This window comes from Scardinius erythrophthalmus (assembly GCF_964197995.2).
Source record: "Scardinius erythrophthalmus genome assembly, chromosome: 16".
Taxonomy (NCBI): domain Eukaryota; kingdom Metazoa; phylum Chordata; class Actinopteri; order Cypriniformes; family Leuciscidae; genus Scardinius; species Scardinius erythrophthalmus.
The window spans coordinates 3,270,873-3,293,372 of record NC_138236.1 but is presented as its reverse complement, the minus strand read 5'-3'; the positions used below and the strand labels follow the sequence as shown (position 1 = coordinate 3,293,372).

Below are 22,500 nucleotides of genomic sequence, written 5' to 3'. Positions count from 1 at the left end.
GATGCTGAAAATACAGCTTTGATCACAGAAATAAATTACACTTTACTATATATTCACATTCACAAATTGTAATAATATTTCACAATATTACTGTTCTTACTGTGTTTTTGATCAAATAAATGGTGAGCAAAAGAGACTTCTTTCACAAATATTTTAAAATCCAAAACATTTGAATGGCTATGTGTGTCCATGTATGTATATATTTGGCAGTGGTTGTGTATTGAGTTAGATCTGGTACATTCAGCCGGTCATTATCACAAAATAATGTTTTGATCAGGTTTTATGAAACATGAATAATCACAGTTAAATGTGGCTCTTCACAGGGAGGTTGTGGAATACATGGTCCAACATTTCAAACCGCAGCTCTTTGGTGACCGAAAGCCAGTGTACGATGGGAAGAAGAATATCTACACTGTTTTAGCGTTACCTATAGGCAGCGAAAAGGTATGTAAAGGATTTAATTGATGAGATGTTGAGAATGCGATTCGCAATATATTCATGATGAATGCTGGTGAAATTTTAGCAACATTGCCAATGTGTGCTTTTATTTGGCTATTAAAGGTACACTATGCAACTTATTTTGTTAAAAACTGACAATTTAAATAATGAGTCAATATACATCACTCATTCTTCCAAAACGTGTTTTTGTCTTGCCCTGATTCACTATGGTAACCCTATTATAAGACCTGACTGTATGGTTTTTCGTGGGCAGTTGTGTACATACGTCACTCTCCCGTTCTTGAGATCTTTCCATCTAAACTGGTTATATCTCTTAAGCTTAGTAGGGAATGTTTTATGAGCAGTAGGATAAACATATTCATCACGCAGTGCCCAAGCACAACCAAAACAATGTTCTTCTGCAAAATGCATGCAGTTTTGTTTTTTAAACACTAGAGGGCATAGTGTACCTTTTAAATTTCGAATTCATTTCTTTCATTAAACTAGTTTCAAACAGCCTGTTTCAATGAATCAGTTCTAATTCTCTAGTTCTAACTCATTGATCAGTTTCAAAGCAACATGACATGAATATCGCCAAGCCTTCCCTAGCCTTAATTGTAATCAATGTAATTTCCTGCTATTCTCATTCTGGGCTTCTCATTTCATGTCGTAGGTTGACTTCGAGGTGACCATCCCTGGAGAGGGGAAAGATCGCATCTTTAAAGTGTCCATTCGTTGGCTGGCGAAGGTGTCGTGGAGGCTGTTGCAGGAGACGCTGGTCAGTGGACGTCTGCAGGTCCCGCTGGAATCTGTCCAAGCCCTCGACGTGGCCATGAGACACCTGGCCTCCATGAGGTACGCTGGGCATGGGCTTACAGGGCACAGGCATACTGACCTCAGCCATAAAGGGACTTAATACAAGTAGAATGCGCTTTTATGAAGTTACCTCGCTTAAGGACTTATTTAGTAAGATTATGCCTGAAAAGGTTTTGGATTTTTTTATCATATGTTAATTTAAAAAATATTGTATAATGTGACTTGCTGTTTTTGTTTGTTTGGATTTTATTATATTTGTATGATATTTGTGTTTTTGTAATGAAATTGTTGCCATGAAAATAGCTTTGAATGCTGACATGGCACTAAATAAAACAATCTGAATCTGAATCAGCGATACAGAAAATGCAGACAGAATCGCGGAATCCAGTCGTGAAAATGGAATTTACTGTGTAACATGGAATACAGTAATAGAATGCAGTAATGGAATACAGTAATAGAATGCAGTAATGGAATACAGTAATAGAATGCAGTAATGGAATACAGTAATGGAATGTCATGAAATTTGACAAAAAAAAAAAAAAAATTAAACATAGTGCTGTATAATTAATCGAATCACAAAATGTATTAGTGTCCAGGAATTTTGAAGTGCAAAATTATTATTATTAATATTTTTTAAACTTTTTGTTCCAAGGAATAGCACACATTTTTTCTGTTTTCAAATCTATTTCAGTTGCATGCTAAAATATTAATTAAATAGTTTAAAAATGTGTCTTTATTGCTGTAATGATACGTTTGTATTAAATCATAAATTCAGAAAAATTTAAACAGAAAAATAAAATGAATTCTGGAAAAATAAAATGTTTCATAGGGCCCTATTATTATTATTTTTTTTAAATGCACCTATTCTGCTATTTTTAAGGCTCCATATTTTGTTTTGGAGTCTCCTACAATAAGTTTACATGCATCCAAGACTACTTTAAAACACTTACATTTTCTGCAGCATCAGCTCTTTTCTCACAGTGTCTGAAACGGTTCGATCAAGGATTCGGCCTCTCTGAACTCCTCCTTTCCACGAGCTGCTCTGCTCTGATTGGTCAGACGGCCTAGTCTGTTGTGATTGGTCGACTGCTTACAGTGCATGTCGGAAAACAAAATGCCCATTACCATATCTAAATTCCAGCTGTGATGGCTTCCTAGGTACTTGATACACAGTGTTATAAACAGTAATGATGGCGTCGGTTTTACCATATCAATTCGAGCCAGAGTTTCATTCTTTGGAAAGTGCATCAAAATGGATTTGCAGAGCAGAAAACAGCGTCTTCCCGACTTTTTTCAGTCTCAGCCACAACTAGTGTTTGAGGGTAAAAGTAGATGTTGTTCGCAGGCAGCCAATGAAGACCATAGTCTGGCATCATGCAAACCTACCTGACGACTCGTTTTTTTTAGGCAATTAAGAAATGGTTCTTTCTTTTGGGAGACAATAGGCGCGTTTCCATCACAGATGTTTGCGATTTTTTTTTTTTTTTTTTTTTTTTTGTATTCATTTTTTGTCATTTTTTTAAAAAAATTTTTTCGAAATGTCGACAAAAAAATATTGCAAAATGACGGCGTTTCCATTAACCGATGTTATGCGACTAAAACTTCATTTTTTCCTCTCGCGATAAGTAAAATCATTCCAGAAACCATGGTAACGGACGTTGGTAGGTTTATGTACTATATCCCAGCCACTGCACTGGCCATTATTATTAATCGAAGGAGATGTATGTGTGTTTTCCAAGCATTAATGGTAAGGAACAACCCTTATTATACTCGAGAGCGGCACATATGAGGAGTTTCTGGGTGTTTCTCCCTCATTTTTTCTTCGAGGTCTTGATTGTGGCATTTATTTGAGATTTAGAATCCATTATTCCTGTAATTCTTTTGTCTTTTATTAATTTAATAAAAAACTCTGTTTCGTATTCTGTCCAAACACACCGCGTCATCTACGTCAGGTCAGGCAGTTTTGCGAAATATTTCTTTTTCGAATTGCCTGAAAAACCCCCTCATGCGAGCGGAAAAACTTTTTTGTGATAAATGGGAGTTTTTGCGAAATTGACGTGTTTCCATTGGGCGTTTTTTCAATTCGCAATTTCAATTTGCGCAATTTAAAGGGTAATGGAAACGTGGCTAATGTGATCTTTAAAACTTTGCTTTTTACATTCACAGCCATATTACACACTACAGTAAGATTTGGAGCTATTGAACCATCCGTCTTTCTCATTTGCAGGTACACTCCAGTGGGACGCTCCTTCTTTTCCCCTCCTGAAGGATATTACCATCCTCTGGGAGGAGGCAGGGAGGTGTGGTTCGGCTTCCACCAGTCTGTTCGGCCAGCCATGTGGAAGATGATGCTCAACATCGACGGTGAAGTCTTTTTTTTCTCTTGATTGCTCACTTATTTAATGTTAAGAAACGTCAATGTTTTGTACTTAAATATACAAACTCCATTTTTGTTTTCAGTATCCGCAACGGCCTTTTATAAAGCTCAGCCTGTCATTGAGTTCATGTGTGAAGTTCTGGACATCCGCAACATTGATGAGCAGCCCAAGACACTTACTGACTCGCAAAGGGTCCGTTTCACCAAGGAGATCAAAGGTGGGAGTTCTCCTTCATTCTGAACACCTTAGCAACTGCCTAGCAACATTCTAACAATCACACTAAATAACCTGGCAACACCTTAGCAACTGCCTAGCAACATTCTAACAAACACACAAAATAACCTGGCAACTGCCTAGCAACATTCTAACAATCACACTAAATAACCTGGCAACACCTTAGCAACTACCTAGCAACATTCTAACAATCACACAAAATAACCTGACAACACCTTAGCAACTGCCTAGCAACATTCTAACAAACACACTAAATAACCTGGCAACACCTTAGAAACTGACTAGCAACATTCTAACAATCACACTAAATAACCTGGCAACACCTTAGCAACTGCCTAGCAACATTCTAATAATCACACAAAATAACCTGGCAACACCTTAGCAACTGCCTAGCAACATTCTAACAACCACACTAAATAACCTGGCTACACCTTAGCAACTACCTAGCAACATTCTAACAATCACACTAAATAACCTGGCTACACCTTAGCAACTGCCTAGCAACATTCTAACAATCACACTAAATAACCTGGCAACACCTTAGCAACTGCCTAGCAACATTCTAACAATCACACTAAATAACCTGGCAACACCTTAGCAACTGCCTAGCAACATTCTAACAAACACACAAAATAACCTGGCTACACCTTAGCAACTGCCTAGCAACATTCTAACAATCACACTAAATAACCTGGCAACACCTTAGCAACTGCCTAGCAACATTCTAACAAACACACTAAATAACCTGGCAACACCTTAGCAACTGCCTAGCAACATTCTAACAATCACACTAAATAACCTGGCAACACCTTAGCAACTGCCTAGCAACATTCTAACAAACACACAAAATAACCTGGCAACACCTTAGCAACTGCCTAGCAACGTTCTAACAAACACACAAAATAACCTGGCAACACCTTAGCAACTGCCTAGCAACATTCTAACAAACACACAAAATAATCTGGCAACACCTTAGCAACTGCCTAGCAACATTCTAACAATCACACAAAATAATCTGGCAACACCTTAGCAACTGCCTAGCAACATTCTAACAATCACACAAAATAACCTGGCAACACCTTAGCAACTACCTAGCAACATTCTAACAAACACACAAAATAACCTGGCAACACCTTAGCAACTGCCTAGCAACATTCTAACAATCACATTAAATAACCTGGCAACACCTTAGCAACTGCCTAGCAACATTCTAACAATCACACTAAATAACCTGGCAACACCTTAGCAACTGCCTAGCAACATTCTAACAATCACACTAAATAACCTGGCTACACCTTAGCAACTACCTAGCAACATTCTAACAAACACACAAAATAACCTGGCAACACCTTAGCAACTACCTAGCAACATTCTAACAAACACACAAAATAACCTGGCAACACCTTAGCAACTGCCTAGCAACATTCTAACAATCACACTAAATAACCTGGCAGCACCTTAGCAACTGCATGAGAAGAGCCGTCAGAAAAATGTCAAGTGGTTCGGTATGTGCAGGTTCTAGTCACGGTTCGGTATGTTTTCGGTAAGGCGAAGGGAAAAACAATTTATTTTTAATTTTTTTATTAAACAGGGGTTTACTGAAAAAATGATGGTTCTGTCTTTAAATAAAAAGGTCTGTCAATACTGCTGCATCCAATGCAACACACTCCTCATACTGCAGTTTATGGTGCTGTTGTAAATAAGAGAAGAGATTTAAAGTGATTCCACTTGACAATTTTCCAATGTTGACAAAATGTATATTATTAATGCACTCTTTCTGTTTGACGTGCGCCTGCGTTCGTTCAGTGAAGTTTATTGGAGATTCGCTTGCTGTCAGGAAGAGCCTTTATGCAAAATGGAAATACTAACATTTACAGATAAAGGATAAAACTGTAAGATATGAGTTATTCACTGAGGAAAACGAGTGCGTCACCATTAAAAATCAATAATGACAACTTTCTTTTTTTTATGGAATACTGTAGTATTTATGAATGATTTATCCGTGCACATCATTCTGTTTCTCATAGTCTTGAATCAGAATAACTTCCCCTCCCTCTTGCAGCTTTTCTCTTCTCTTCTCTGATGACGAGGGCGGGGCAACCTGTCAATCACATGAGATCATCCAATAGCAAACCACAACCATGCAATCAATTCCCCATGGACATAATAAAGCCCCGCCCACATTCGTTCTTGTTCTAGAAGCGTTTCACTCAGATATAGTCACAATAGAGAAGAAAAGACTAGCGCAGCTCCCGTTTCATGCTGACTTTAATGATTAAACAGCACACACATCTGACAGGAGAGCCGCTGTAATCTGGTTATGAGTGAGTTTGAAGCACTTCATATAAAGCACATCTCATGTTTAGGATAGCTTGGATCATGCACTTCTCACACAGCAGTTCACTCTGTATCCTTTATTGTTTTTCAGATGCATTCGCCTCAAAGTATATCGATATAAACGGTATCATCCCATCCAAGTGGGAAACTCGAGAGTTTTAAATTTTTACTCCGCACACATGTGCAGTGGTTAAAGCAATGCTGCATTCGGGAAAAAATGTGTGCTTTTACACTCCTGCTAGTTTGAGATGAAGGATCAGGTGAGGTCATTGGATGATCTCAGCATCCCGCCACGGCTTTGCCTTGTAATTTATTTGTTAAATTGAATTGGATGAGTCATTTTGATATCATGCTTTTATACAGAAATCGATTTATAATGCTTTTTTTTCTTCTGTGTGTGTAATGTTGCTATTTGAGCATGAAAAAGGGTCTGCAAAGTCCCTCCAGCAGGAGTTATTCTCTATATCAGTGTTTCCCTGAAACGCCTCCATTGTAGTCTTGAGTTTCTTCCGGGAACGAACACGTCACAATATTCCTCATTTAAATATTTCATATGCAGAATAAAGGGGCGGGGCCTGGTTGAGTTAGTTAGTAGTGTGTTAAACTGGCGGCTATGATAAGGGGCGGGATATTTCCCACATACACTTGAAGCACTCGACCAATCACAACACACTGCTCCAGCCGATCAATCAGAGCACAGTGTGCTTTTCAGAGGGAGGGGCTTCATAGAGACAGGAACTAAACAGAGCGTTATTGACAGACTGGGAAGAGAGGTGCTGCAACAATGGAGAATATGGAGAAAATAATGTGTTTTTGAACATTCAAGCATGAAAAACATATTCTGGCAGAGCCCCAAAACAAAATCAAGCATCCCAAAGGGAATTATTGTGGATCGGCCCTTATTTTTAGTCTTATACTGAAGACTGTAATTGCTACCCTGCTGTGGCTGTGAGTGCCGCCCAGTTTCTAACACTGGTGAAATGCAGGTTCTGGTGCAGGGAACTGTAAAATAAATTGGCTAGAGGAGCAGCATGACAGAAACAGAAACGAGGAGTCCGTCAATTAAACCGAATGCTTGAAGTGTAGACAGAATTGTTTGATTTGTAATGCATGCAATCTAGTTTTGTAGTTTGAGCTTCTGTTGTTTTGAAAACCTCAAATAACAATAGCCATAATAAGCTTCTTAATGCTGCTTAAGTTTGTTTCCGGTGGACATTTCCAGGTCTGAAGGTGGAGGTCACGCACTGCGGTCAAATGAAAAGGAAGTACCGCGTCTGTAACGTCACGCGTCGCCCTGCTAGTCACCAAACGTGAGTATAGTTCTGGGAACAGAGCAATAGTGTCATTTTCATATGGGAGTTCACACTTGATCCATTTTTCATAATGTTCATTCTTTGAGTTAGTTTTGATATTTCACATAGTGATGCAACTGAAAATATTTGTCAGAAAATGAATTTACGGTGGTGGCCAAAACAATTTTGGAGGTACAAAATCATATCCCGAAATGGTGACGTTTAATTAGCGCTTCTCAGATGGTGCATTTTTAACTGCATTTCAGCGTTATCAGTGTCTCTTTAAATAACTCTAGGAGCATTTTGCTAAATATAAGCTCCCCCTGTGATGAAAAGCAAGCTTTTAATGTTGTTTAAATGTCTATGTGGTGTTTTGAATATGCTTTAAGACAAACCATGTAAAAATCAAGTCAACACCATTGCTATATATCATACATATATCTATATATCAACAACAAACTGGAGTTCATATCATTAAAAAGGTAATATAAAAACTTACTTTTGTGCAATTGAAATGTTTATATGCAACAGTTTTATTTGAGCATTGATAAATGTGATTAAATGATTATTTGGTTTTCAGCTAAATTACATCTTTCATTCTGGTTTCGGTATTTCGGTAGAAAATTCGGTGCATCGCTAATTTCACATTGTGCACGAGTAAACCCTGGGTTAACATTGCATGTTTAACATTGATGTGCGACATACACTTATATGTATATATCTGCTAGTCACCAAACGTGAGTATAGTTCTGGGAACAGAGCAATAGTGTCATTTTCATATGGGAGTTGTTCACACTTCCATTTTTCATAATGTTCATAATTACATTTACATTTATTCATTTAGCAGATGCTTTTATCCAAAGCGACTTACAAATGAGAACAATAGAAGCAGTGAAACTAACAATAGGACAACAAAATGCAAGTGCTATGACCCTTCCTGTTTAATCTAACGCAGTACGTTTTTTTTATTTTTATAAAGAAAATAGAGAAAGAATAGAAGAGAAAGGGTTAGTATTAACGTACTTTGAGTTAGTTTGGATATTTCACAGCAACTGAAAATATTTTTCAGAAAATGAATTTACGGTTGTGGCCAAAACAGTTTTGGAGGGATGAAATCATTAGCCGAATGGTGACATTTAATTAACGCTTCTCAGATAGTGCATTTTTAACTACATTTCAGTTTTATCAGTGTATCTATAAATAACTCTTGGGGCATTTTGCTAAATATATGCTCTATATTCATTATTTTTAACTTAAAGTCCCCCTGTGATGAAAAGCAAGCTTGTAATGTTGTTTAAATGTCTATTTGGTGTTTTGAATATGCTTTAAGACAAACCATGTAAAAAAATCATAAGTCAACTCCATTGCTGAGTATTTTTCCTTAAAACTGCTGTGAACCAAAGAGTTGTATATAGATTAAATATCTATATATCAACAACGAACTGGAATTCATATTGTTAAGAAGTTGATTTGAAAATTGACTTGTGTGCAATTGAAATGTTAATATGCAACAGTTTTATTTGAGCATTGATAAATGTGATTAAATGATTATTATTTGGTTTTCGGCTAAATTAAATCTTTCATTCTGGTTTCGGTATTTCGGTAGAAAATTCGGTGCATCACTAATTTCACATTGTGCACGAGTAAACCCTGGGTTAACATTGTTATTTGCATGTCTAACATTGATGTGCGACATAAACTTACATGTGTATCTTAATAAAGTGCATCTTTGTTTTCTGCAGTCAAATAGTTTGTAAAATAACTGTCTATCTGGATTTAACTCTTGATCCTGTCAATCGTGTCCCAGGTTTCCCCTGCAGCTTGAAAGCGGACAGACGGTAGAATGTACCGTGGCTCAATACTTCAAGCAGAAGTACAACCTGCAGCTCAAATACCCGCACCTGCCCTGTCTACAAGTGGGCCAGGAGCAGAAACACACCTACCTGCCCCTGGAGGTGAGTCCTGTCGTCCTCACGCTGTGATGGCCATAGACCACAGTCTCTGTTCTTATACGCTCTGCTGTTCTGCTGTTCTCGTAGGTGTGCAACATTGTAGCAGGGCAGCGGTGCATCAAGAAACTGACAGATAATCAAACCTCCACCATGATCAAAGCCACAGCGAGATCAGCACCAGACCGACAGGAGGAGATCAGCAGACTGGTGAGTGCACGTGGGAAACATGGCCAGGTTTACAAATAGCCAGCACTGGCTAGTGGTGCTTTAAAGGATTAGTTCACTTTCCAAAAATGTTTTCCTGCGAATAAAGCAGCGTTTCCATTCCGCGAGTCGAAGAAAACTAAATCGTCACTTCCTGGTATTAAAAGTAGGAGAAGCCACTGTATATAATAATTTTCATATATAATAAATTACTTGTGTCTCAGAGCGCGCAGTCGAAATGCAAACACATTATTGGAAGACGATGCCTGCTGTTTGGGAAATGTAAAGGATTTCTATATTTTATTCATTCAAAAACATAGCGCAATAAAAAATATATAATAAATGCAGCGTTGTATTCTACATGTGATTGCGCAGATGCAGTCGACGTGCGTGATTGGCCATAATATCTGCAGGTTGCAGCCAATGGGAATGCTTAATCTCTATCAGTGCGCGTTCTCGCCAAAACGATCGCCAGTACAAATCACTTCAGGAACATAACTGAAATGTTTGACTAAAATCTGAACAGAAACCTTTACTTTAATAGACTTTAAATTTGATATGGATAAAACAGCGTTTACATATCTGAAATTATCCAGGTTTAGTCAGATGTGATGCCAACTCTTAGCTAATAATGATGTCTAGCCCGAAAAGAGAGTGTGTTTCTGTTATGAGACACATAGTAAGGCTGCTCAATTAATTATTAAAAGATCAAACATCCACAGGATTGTATTCCCAAATGACAATGATTCGTCTATTAAAGCTTTGAGTACAATCACAGCGAACATTGAGATCTGTGTTGGCGCCGCCGCCGAGAGCATTTAATTGCTATGAAACCGCTTCACAAACACAGTCTTTTCAACCACACAGTATCGTTATTTCTGTTACAAATATTCATATTATCACAGAAGTACTGTGATAAAGTTAATATTTCGGATATAAACACTGATGTCTACGGTATAGCGATCAAAATAGAGCAAATCACCTTTTGAAAGTAACTTGACGCTTCAAATAGATTGAATCAATTACAATGTTATGCCAGTAGGTGGCGACAAGTGACTATTAAAAAATATATTTGTCATGGAATCATTCATTCAAGATGTTTAAAATCACTGAAACAAGATAAATCTTTAAGAGTGAGTCATTGAATTATTTATTCAAACTGTTTAAAATGACTTCATTTGAATTCATAAAATATTCATAAAAAATATACATAGACTGCAGCAATTAACATTTTGTCAGAACCTCTAGTAAATTACATTATGTAAATTGTGCTATTTTGTTTAGTTGTCTATTCAAAGTCGTGGGAGAATTGTGATCTCAGTTTAAAAATAAAAAAGTTGTGATTCTCAATTTCCACATTTGTGCATGCTTATTGAATAACAATAGTGCCATATCTCATGTGATGAAGCAGGTCATAAGAAGGAGGGGGAGAACAACTCATTAATACTTTTTAAATTCTTCTTCTACCAAAGAAAAACAAATATCATTCAATATTATTATGTATTCTAGATGCATAATTCAATTTATGTTTTTTTTTTTTTTAATAATGCACATTAACTTCCCTTTCCCTTAAAACTGGATTCCTTAAACCCAATTCAGTTGTCTTTATCGTCTTTTACATTTTTACACTCAATATGGTGTGTCAATGCCCTTATCGGCGAGTATCCTCGTAAACACAGTTGCTTATGGCTTACGTGAATGTAAACAGTTGCGTATCATTATATTGGATCTGTGCGTTGGTCTTAAAGTGACAGCAGCCTAATAAACCTGATGCCGCCTGTGTCATTAATGTTAATCAAACAACAAAGACAAAATCTTTTTTGTTGCTTTAACAACGATTAATTATAATTAATTTATACAGAGCTGACTATGTAGCGTTATTTTACTTTTGATTGTTCAATTTCTGTTAGACTTACCTATTATAAAGCACTGTTTGTTCTATAATTGTATTTAGCTAAAAAAAATTATTTTGCAGGTTCACTCGCCCACAGAATCACCCCAGTCATTCTAGAATGATTAATTATTATTTTCTAAATAGAGCTATTCAGGTCATCTGGAGAAATTGTTTTCATATTGTAATATAAATCACAGAAAAACTAAATATTGCAATATAGGTTTTTTTTTTTTGGTCAAACAATGTAGACTTTTACAGAAAATGTTTACTTTCCTATTTATTTTCTTAATGCACAGTTTTGGTCTTATTGTTTGCAGTTCATCACCGCAAGTTATTCCAAGTTTTTGTAATCTTTTGTGAAATTGCTCTGCCTCTGAAATTATTTTGTTTTACATATTGTAACGTTTCAAATCAATTCCTGATGGATGCAATTATTAAATGTTTCCCCTCATTCTCGACTATCCGGTTTCAGTCAATAATGCATCACAGAACAGAAGTGAAATGGGTTGTGAATGCAGGTTCATATTGCCTGAATCACAGACATTTTCATAATCTTTTTATGTAATTTTTTTGCTCAGATGAAGAACGCTAACTTTAACCTGGATCCCTACATTCAAGAGTTTGGAATCAAAGTGAAGGACGACATGGCCGAGGTGACCGGCAGAGTCCTTCCCGCTCCGATCCTGCAGTACGGTGGTCGGGTAAGAGCCTTTAGACTGTATCTGACTCCTGTTCCACTTCTGTTCTTGTATCTTAAACAGTATATCATTATGGGTTATGTTATGGGTTCGATTCTCAGTGAATGGATAAACGTATAAAATACACTACCGGTCAAAAGTTTGGAATAATTTTGATTTTGAAAGTCACTTCTGCTCACCAAGGCTGCATTTATTTAATCAAAATACTGTAATATTGTGAAATATTACTATTTAATTTTTATTTATTTATTGTTATATATTGTAAAATGTAATGTATCCCTGTGATCAAAGCTGAATGTTCAGCATCATTACTCCAGTCTTCAGTGTCACATGATCCTTCAGAAATCATTCTAATATGATGATTATTGATTTTTGAAATATTTTTGGAAAATATGATAAACTACGATTCAGAAGTCATTTAATAAATACTTTCATTCAGCAAGGATGCATTCAATTGTTCAAAAATGATAATAATGTTACAAAAGATCCCACTCTGCAAAAAATGCTTTTCTTACTTAGTATTTTTGTCTTCTTTCCAGTCCAAAAATAAAATAAAAATTCTTAAATCAAGATGCATTTACTTTAGTAGTAAAATACCATAAGATATTATGTCTTGTTTTCTGGGGAAATAAATAAAAATTAAGTGAGTTTTTGCTTAAAACAAGCAAAATTATCTGCCAATGGGGTAAGAAAAATAATCTAGTTTCTGTTTGAATTAATTTTTCTTACCCCATGGACAGATCATTTTGCTTGTTTTAAGCAAAAACTCACTTAATTTTGATTCATTTCCCTGGAAAACAAGACATAATATCTTATGGCATTTTACTCTTTTACTCATTTTACTTATTTTTATATATTTGGACTGGAAACAAGACAAAAATACTAAATAAGAAAAGCATTTTTTGCAGAGTGGGATCTTTTGTAACATTATTCTCACTTTTGAACAATTGAATGCATCCTTGCTAAATGAAAGGATTTATTAAATGACTTTTGAATCGTAGTTTATCATATTTTCCAAAAATATTTCAAAAATCAATAATCATCATATTAGAATGATTTCTGAAGGATCATGTGACACTGAAGACTGGAGTAATGATGCTGAAAATTCAGTTTTGATCACAGGAATAAATTACATTATATTTGCATAGAAAACAGTTATTTTAATTGCAATAATATTTCACAATATTACTGATTTTACTGTATTTTTAATTAAATAAATGCAGCCTTGATGAGCTTGAACTCTCAAAAACATAAAAAATATTTTCTATTCCTCAAAAACTTTAAATGTAAAGTCACTTTGGATAAAAGCATAACTGTTGCCGTGCAGAATTGACACTTCCAGGGTAGAGAGACTCCCGTGACGACGCATCATCATCACCTCCAGTGTGACGTCCCTAAATTCTCTCTCTTGTCGGTGAACAGAACCGTGCTATCGCGACTCCCAACCAGGGTGTGTGGGACATGAGGGGAAAGCAGTTCTACAACGGCATCGAGATCAAGGTTTGGGCCATCGCTTGCTTCGCCCCACAGAAACAGTGTCGGGAAGAGGTGCTCAAGTAAGGATGCCCACATAGAGTTCAGAATAATACAGCTATAAAATACTTCAGTGGTGATGTTTGTGACGATCTCTTCCTCAGGAACTTCACCGACCAGCTGCGTAAGATCTCTAAGGATGCTGGGATGCCCATCCAGGGCCAGCCGTGTTTCTGTAAGTACGCGCAGGGAGCCGACAGCGTGGAGCCCATGTTCAGGCACCTGAAGAACACCTACTCTGGGCTGCAGCTCATCATCGTCATCCTGCCGGGAAAGACACCCGTCTACGGTAAGAGCGTCTCACACAGAGCCGAACCTCCCGTTAGCCTTCAGACTAACCAACTCACGCTTGATCTGTGCAGCGGAAGTGAAGCGTGTTGGAGACACTCTTCTAGGAATGGCCACTCAGTGTGTGCAGGTGAAGAACGTGGTGAAGACCTCGCCTCAGACGCTCTCCAACCTCTGCCTCAAAATCAACGTCAAACTCGGCGGTATCAACAACATCCTGGTCCCGCATCAACGGTGAGAGTTACTGAAGTATCTCTGCCTGGATGTGTTTAGATTTAACATGCGGTCTGTAAGCATTCACACTACGGCTCCACGATTCACTGAAATCGCGATATGGCTTTAAGGATGCATTCATATTAAATGCATACAGTATATGTGCTGTGTGTTTCTGAGTAAAGCGTGGTTACACTGTTTTCCGTCAACATAAAACAATAATGGTTTAATGTTTGAAAATGAAGAAATTACGAAAGCCATAAATATTAGTATTGTAATTTTACAGTTGTAATGTAAGATAAAATAATAATAGTTACTACATTATTTTTTTTAAATTCTCAAATTATTATTTTACATTAATAGCAATATTTCTTATTTTGTTTTTATTTAGTATTTTTTTTACATTTTATTTATTATTATTATTATTAGATAATTTTATCTTTATTATTTAAAGACTTTTTTTGTAGAAAAATTTTCATATTTTCATATTGTATTTATTATTGTTGTTATTATTTTTATCTTTAATAATAATAATAATAAAAAATTAATAAAATATAAAAATACTAAAAATAAAATAAGAAATATTAGTACTGTACTAATTTTGTAATGTATTTTGTTCATATTTATTATTATTATTATTTATTTTTTTATTTATATTTATATTAATAATAATTAAAATATAAAAATACTAAATAAAAACAAAATAACTATTACTTTTGTAATAGTTTTTATTAATAGTAGTTATTATTATTAGTAGAAATAATAAATCAAATGTAAAAAATACAAAATAAAACAAAAATAAGAAATATAGTACTCTAATATTTTGTTGTTATTTATTGTTTATATTTTATTTATTTGGTATTATACATTTGGATATTTATTTAGATACATACACATGTATGTATGTATGTATGTATGTATATATATATATATATATATATATATATATATATATATATTTGGGCCAAATTGTGTTATCCTTCAAACAACCTCATGCAATCCTAGATTTTTGTTTTTTAAATTGCAATTGCATTTTTTATCAGAAACATTTTTCCATAAATGCTGCAGCCTGAATCAACAGTTTATCTGAACGTTTGCACAGGTCTGCAGTGTTCCAGCAGCCAGTGATCTTCCTCGGAGCAGATGTTACACACCCGCCGGCTGGTGATGGGAAGAAGCCGTCTATCACTGCCGTGAGCATGGCACACACACACACATTCTTATGTTCTCATGAATTCTCTTTTGCATTTTGAATGAGATTTTAAACCCAAGTAGGGCTGAGAAGCTGTTTAAGCTAGAATCAGCTGACATCACATGAATAAACATTTAAATTGTGCAACTATACTGCTTTGAAAGCGTAACCATAGTCATGTTGTAGACAAAACAACTAAACCGTTTTTAAGTGCTGTTTAGATGCAGGTTTATCTGAAATAGATCATGCAACAATAATAGCAATAACACGCATTGTGTCAAAGGAACATTTGGTGGTAGTTGGGTGGATTGGTAGTTTGGATGCAGTTTACCATTGGGTTTAAACCAATATTTCATAGATTTTCATAGTCGAATCAGAATCGTCAAGTCTTGCCTATAGTCGACTAATAGTCGAATCATGTGTATGGGGGTGGGGCTGGGGGCGGGGCTTTAACATTTCAAAGTGGCGATGTACAGAAAATCACACAAAGATATAGAAGAAAATGTATAAAAACATTTTGGATCAATAAAACTAAGAAATAACATAAATAACTCCAGAAAGGCCACACTGCAGACAGGATTTGCATTTCACATGCAAATCAAATTAAATCGGCTAAAGTACCTGTGCGAGCAGGCTCTAAGTACAGCACAACATCGATGCACCGAAAACATAAACAATTAATTTACTAAATTAAATTAGAACAGAATATACCTTTCTAATAAATAAAAATACAAAAACGAAATAAATCAGAATCAAGTCACAAGATGAGCAAATGTGTGCAAAATGCCTAAAGTGCAGGGGAACATATATTCAAAACACAAGCCACAAATAGTTAGATTAGATAACCCTGACAGATCAATAAATAAAATAAAAATAAAGAAATTATTAAAATAACAATAGTAGCCAGAATTTTCAACTTTACAAATAAAACTCAATAAATGCTAAACTGGAGTGGCAGTCTTTTTAGCTAAGAATGTTCACAGCATCAAAAATCAAATTAGAACCGGCTGAAAAGTTTTGAAATCACTTGTACCCTTCCTGATCGAGAGAACAAATCCAGTCTTTCACTCTGTCTGTGTCCGCTGGAGTCTTTTCAAATTGTGCACGCGGATAAAATACATTCTAAAACGTGAAAAGCGTTTACGGCTTAATCTCCTAAAATTGTAGAATGTCCCGGCCGTGGAAAACCAACTTGTTAACGTTGGCCGGCAGAAGTGCGATCATGGTTTTCCTGATCCTAAATCCAGCCTTGGAGAATAACCTTTCTGATGGTGTACATCCACACTTTAGATGTTCTTATCCCAGACATCGTTAAAGATTTAAATCCTTGCCGCCAAGACGCTCCTCTGTCGGTCACGGATTGAAAGTGAAACTTAAATCTGTCACGGGGTGTTTGGATTTATTCACGCACGTTAAAAAATATTTATTAAAAGCTTCTTTCTTTGCACATTTTTATATACAGCATTATCATAATAGGCTGAATATTAACGTATTGACAGAAAACCGGTAGTTCTATGTGAAATCAGACATTGAGCGCCCTCATATAGCCAAAGTGGCATGATCCTCGTTTCATAACACCTCTGCGAAGATTCGACCGTGAGATCGGTAGTTGAATCTGGCTCCTCCAATCGAAGCATCGAATCTTCGACTGTTCGGGTTCACCCCTACCAATATTACAGTTAAATGGGTCCTATTATGCTTTTTTTTGCATTTATTAGTGTGTAATTTTGCTGTTTGAACATGAAAAAGGTTTGCAATCAGTGTCAGTGTTTCTGAACTTCCTGAAACGCCTCCATTGTAGTCTTGAGTTTCTTCCGGGAACGAACACGTCACAATATTCCTCATTTAAATAATTAATATACAGGATAAAGGGGCGGGGCCTGGTTGAGTTAGTTAGTAGTGTGTTAAACTGGCGGTTATGGTAAGGGGCGGGATATTTCCCAAACACGCTCAAAGCGCTCGACCAATCAGAACACACTGATCCAGCCGACCAATCAGAGCACAGTGTGCTTTTCAGAAGGAGGGGCTTCATAGAGACAGGAACTAAACAGAGCGTTACTGACAGACTGGGACGGGAGGAGCCGCAACAATGGAGAATATGAGGAGAATAATCAACATTCAAGCATGAAAATCTATTCTAGTAGAGCCTAAAACAACATCAAGACTTGAAAAAGGGCATAATAGGTCCTCTTTAACCCAGATTATTCTTTTACCAGCTATGATTTTATCCACATGTATTTTATTTTAATTGAGCAAGGAGTGTAACGATACCCTCATGTCACGATTCGATACATTCCACGATACTGAACTCACGACACAATATTATTGCGATACTCCAAGACATAGGGTAAAAGGTTAACAAAAAAATTACTGTTGATTAAAACGCTAAATTTGATATTACATTGTGGGTGTAAATGAATAGGCTTGGACTTGGTGCTGATAACCTAATGCACAGGATAATGGTGACACCAGAATAAAAATATTCATGATTCTAAAGCTGAAAATACAGAATTGTTTTAGATGAATATGCTTGCACTCTGTCACTGACTAGATGTATGTACTGGTAACATAAGACATCTGGCATTATCCGGACCCACAAATATTCCCCCATTGCGTTATTATACATTATATTCAACATTATATATAGTTGTTTAATGTAGAACTGACACTAAAACTCTGAAAACTAGACATTTTTCTCACACAGTAATTTTTACTTTGGGTGAACTATACACTATACATATTGTCACTATCCGCGATACATAGTTGCATTTTTCTATTGCGATATATTGTGACACGATATATTGTTACGCCCCTTTGAGATTCACAAAGCCTTAACAAAAATGCATGATAATTTTGGATGGTTTAGTCTAGCAGCTTTCTTGTATTAACCTGTCATCACATATATTATATAACAAGAGGAGCTATTATTGATCTGGGACACAATGAAGTTATGTCTCTCCGAAACCCAACCTGAGCCGAAAGGCACTTCATTTTAGTCTTAGTCTTATATAGAGGGCTGTAATTAGCACCCCAGTGTTCATTGTGGCGGAGAGACGCCCAGTTTGCTGTACTTAATGGTGCGGACAACCCTGGAAGTGTCTCAGAACACACGCGGGAGTGAAAGGGAGGTGGACAGGACAGGATGGGAGCTTTGAAAAGGGAAAATGGCTCATCGGTGACTCACAGACGAGGAGGAAATGACGTCACCTTCCTCCCTGCGCATGCAACCACATGAAAGCGTGTTCTCGTTTGCCGGTTGCTAAGCGATGTGACAAAGGCCTGAGTCACGCAGACGGATGGAGAGGACGTGTGTGTGGAGGGAGTGGCGACAGGACGCTCTCTGTAGGGAAACTGCTGAGTTTCTGCGCCTCCTCCACAGGCGTCTGACTCTATCGCGTCTGGTTTGCATTATTTGCATATTTTGTAGTGATGCTTACATGCATTGCTCTGGTGTATGCGGTTTTACTTTTTCACTGTGTTTACATTGAAAACAGCTGTTCATGTTCTTTCTGGTCTTTTTCTTTTTCTTTTTGTAAGTGATGAGAATTTTTTTTCTCTCTGGTTTTTGCACTTTTCGGTTGGCGGTTGCTTACTAGACAGAAACAGACATGACACATTTGCATTGTCAAAAAAATTTTTTTGTCACGCGTGTTAACTTTCGTTTTGTGCCACTTTTGAAATGTAGTTTTTCATCTAATACATACTCTACCCTTGTGAAAAATACCTATCCTAAGTACAATACAAATCCATTAACATATTTACGGACATATTGCTTGAGACTTACTGATATAAATATTATAATTAAACTTTATTTGGAGTACTTCTTTTTTGCACAATGCACATTTCTTAATATTAAGCCTAAAATGTGTTTTAATATCACTTTTAGTAAGAATAGTATGATTTCTGTATAATATCAGTCTTTAAATGCAAGATATTCAAAGTGTATCTAATGTATGCATGCAATAATCCCACTGTAGCTCATATTTTTAGATGGACCTCAGCACTGTTTCTGGATAACTAAAGTGCATTAAGTTCAAAATTAGTTGTTTCAATTTTAGCAGACTTTAAGTATATCAATTTAGTATAGCAAATGTATAATTCCAGGGTACTTATGAAGAGTTCAGATGCAAAAGCCTCTAAGTGCCCTCTAACTGAAATTTTCTTCTAGAATGATAATTTTTTATAAAACTTGTATATTTAAGTTCAGTTATTTCACTTAAAGACAATTAATAGGTAATTTGCATTGCCATTTGAGCGAGATTATTGAACTTAAATATACAAGCTTGATAAAAATGATCATTCTAGAAGAAAATTTCAGATGGCACTTAGAGGCTTTTGCATCTGAACTCTTCTTATATTAAGTACATGAATATGTAAATGTATTTGTAGTATACTTAGCATAAAATAAATGCATTTCAAATAGTATATTTTTCACTAGGATCCCGTTCCAACATTTGTGGTCAGTAAGATTATTTTATAACAGCAAAGATGCGTCAAAGGGACAGTAAAGACATTTATAATGTTGCAAAATATTTACATTTCAAATAAATCTGTTCTTTTGAACTTTCTATTCATATAAGAATCCTGAAAAAAAAAAAAATTATCACGGTTTCCCCAAAGATACAGTTTTTTACAATCACTTTGCTACTATTTTCAGAACCTTGATCTCATTTTTCAAAACCCCTGACACAAAACTCAAAACGGTTATCACTTGTAACACAGGCTGTCTAATGTTCAAAACACTGCATTGTGCATTCACATCTTTAAGGAAATCTTGCACTTGCACAATCATTGGTTCAAAAAACAAATTTACTGTGAAATACCATTGAAACATAACTATAGATCACACACACACACAAGCAACCGATAGTTTCACTGTGTCATTGTTCGTACAATCATTAAATATTGTAGAACAAAATAGGTGATACAGGTTTCATTATGGCACTACATGTACAGTAAATACATCTCTGTAAAAGCACTGCAGTAATAGAGAGAATACGACAGACAGTGGAATCATTGAACAAAGTTTGTAATATATTGATGCAAAACACTACAGTACAATCACAACATAGGGTTATTTGAATCAAAGCAAAAATAATTAGCTATGAAATAGAAAAGAAAAGACAGTACTGTAAAACATCAAATGCAGTGTTCCTCAACTTGCTTGCTTGTACTGTAAGAAACAAAAGAGTGATTATCTATACAGTGCAGTGCTGTCAATACTGTAAATAGTCTGAAAAGGTGGTACAGTATTTGGGACCATAGACTGATGAAGCATTATGATACAAATATTACAGTAGGCTACATCCATGGATATTGTAGTCTAATTGGTTCATGCTCAATTAGCGTGGAGCAAGGACCAATTAGACTACAATATACATGGATCGTTATCTTGAAACTTTCATGATTTACTGTAAACATGGAAGATTGTTTGTCTGTTTCCATACAACTATGCATTAAGAGTAATGCAACAGTAACTTATCATTTTGAGCAGTTGTATCAATTGATAGTTAGATCATTGTAAGGAAATGAATAGACACTCATTTGAAATGTAATGTGTGAATTGCCTTTTGAAATAGTAGTACTTTGATGTTAAGTTGTGTCATATTGAACAGGTGATTTTTGTTGAATGAACAAATGATCTAAGTTTTATGTGTATTGTATCCAAGCAATTGAGAAAAGGGTTAGAGTTTTGAAAAATGTGCATTTTGATCATTGGTTGTGAGTTTTGTGTCTAGAGTTGTGAAAAATGACATCAAGGTTCTGAAAATAGTAGCAAAGTGATTGTAAAAAACTGTAATATACAATTTTCAACATTAATGATAATAATCAGGAATGTTTCTTGAGCATCAAATTAACATATTAGAAGGATTTCTGAAGAATCATGTGACACTGAAGACTGGAGTAATGATGCTGGAAGATCATATGAATTACATTTTATAATATATTCACATAGAAAAAAAAATAGTTTGTAATAATATTTCAGAATTTTACTGTATTTTTGATCAAATAAATGCCACATCCTATAATGGTTATTCTATTCTATTCTATTCTATTCTATTCTATTCTATTCTATTCTATTCTATTCTATTCTATTCTATTCTATTCTAATATAATATAATATATTATATTTCATTATATTATATTATATTTCATTATAATATAATATAATATAATGAAATATATTATATTGTTATATTATATTTCATTATAATATAATATAATAAAATGAAATATATTCTATTCTATTATATTGTATTGTATTGTATTTAATTATATTATATTATATTATATTGTATTTAATTGTAATATAATTAAATATAATGTAATGTAATGAAATATATTATATTATATTATATTTAATTATAATATAATATAATGAAATATATTATATTATATTTAATTATAATATAATATAATGAAATATATTATATTATATTTAATTATAATATAATATAACGAAATATATTATATTCTATTATTTTCTATTCTATTCTATTCTATTTAATTATAATATAATGAAATCTATTATATTATATTATATTATATTATATTTTATTATATTATATTATATTATATTATATTATATTATATTATATTATATTATATTATATTATATTATATTAAACGTCCTCTGACGTTGATCTCTGCAGGTTGTGGGCAGTATGGACGCTCACCCCAGCAGATACTGCGCTACAGTACGAGTACAGAGACCCAGACAGGAGATTATTGAAGACCTCTCGTACATGGTGCGAGAGCTACTCATCCAGTTCTACAAGTCCACCCGCTTCAAACCCACCAGAATCATCTTCTACAGGGACGGCGTTCCAGAAGGACAGTTACCACAAGTAAGGCCCTATTATCGTTCATTCAAACTATCGAATGCAATACAGTTCAAAAGATTTCGCTCGGTAAGATTTTTCTAATGTTTAACAAGGCATTTATTTGATCAGAAATACAGTATGAACAGAAATAGAATTACAATTTCAATTTCTATGTGGATTTATTTTAAAATGTAATTTATTCCTGTG

At 35.1% G+C, this 22,500-nt stretch overlaps 1 protein-coding gene across 3 annotated transcripts in view; it reads left to right on the top strand.

Annotated features, from left to right (window-relative positions):
- ago1 (argonaute RISC component 1) overlaps positions 1 to 22,500 on the top strand; it is a 42,000-nt gene that overhangs the window by 12,718 nt on the left and 6,782 nt on the right. For 2 of the 3 annotated variants that reach the window (XM_081387808.1, XM_081387806.1), the window contains exons 3-15: positions 324 to 444; positions 1,112 to 1,293; positions 3,482 to 3,618; positions 3,715 to 3,849; positions 7,402 to 7,513; positions 9,303 to 9,450; positions 9,535 to 9,654; positions 12,124 to 12,246; positions 13,666 to 13,799; positions 13,881 to 14,065; positions 14,139 to 14,298; positions 15,380 to 15,470; positions 22,123 to 22,317. In XM_081387808.1, the coding sequence (XP_081243934.1) occupies positions 324 to 444; positions 1,112 to 1,293; positions 3,482 to 3,618; positions 3,715 to 3,849; positions 7,402 to 7,513; positions 9,303 to 9,450; positions 9,535 to 9,654; positions 12,124 to 12,246; positions 13,666 to 13,799; positions 13,881 to 14,065; positions 14,139 to 14,298; positions 15,380 to 15,470; positions 22,123 to 22,317 (1,843 nt within the window). The remainder of the gene's footprint in view (positions 1 to 323; positions 445 to 1,111; positions 1,294 to 3,481; positions 3,619 to 3,714; positions 3,850 to 7,401; positions 7,514 to 9,302; positions 9,451 to 9,534; positions 9,655 to 12,123; positions 12,247 to 13,665; positions 13,800 to 13,880; positions 14,066 to 14,138; positions 14,299 to 15,379; positions 15,471 to 22,122; positions 22,318 to 22,500) is intronic. The other variant, XM_081387807.1, reaches the window with a different exon arrangement.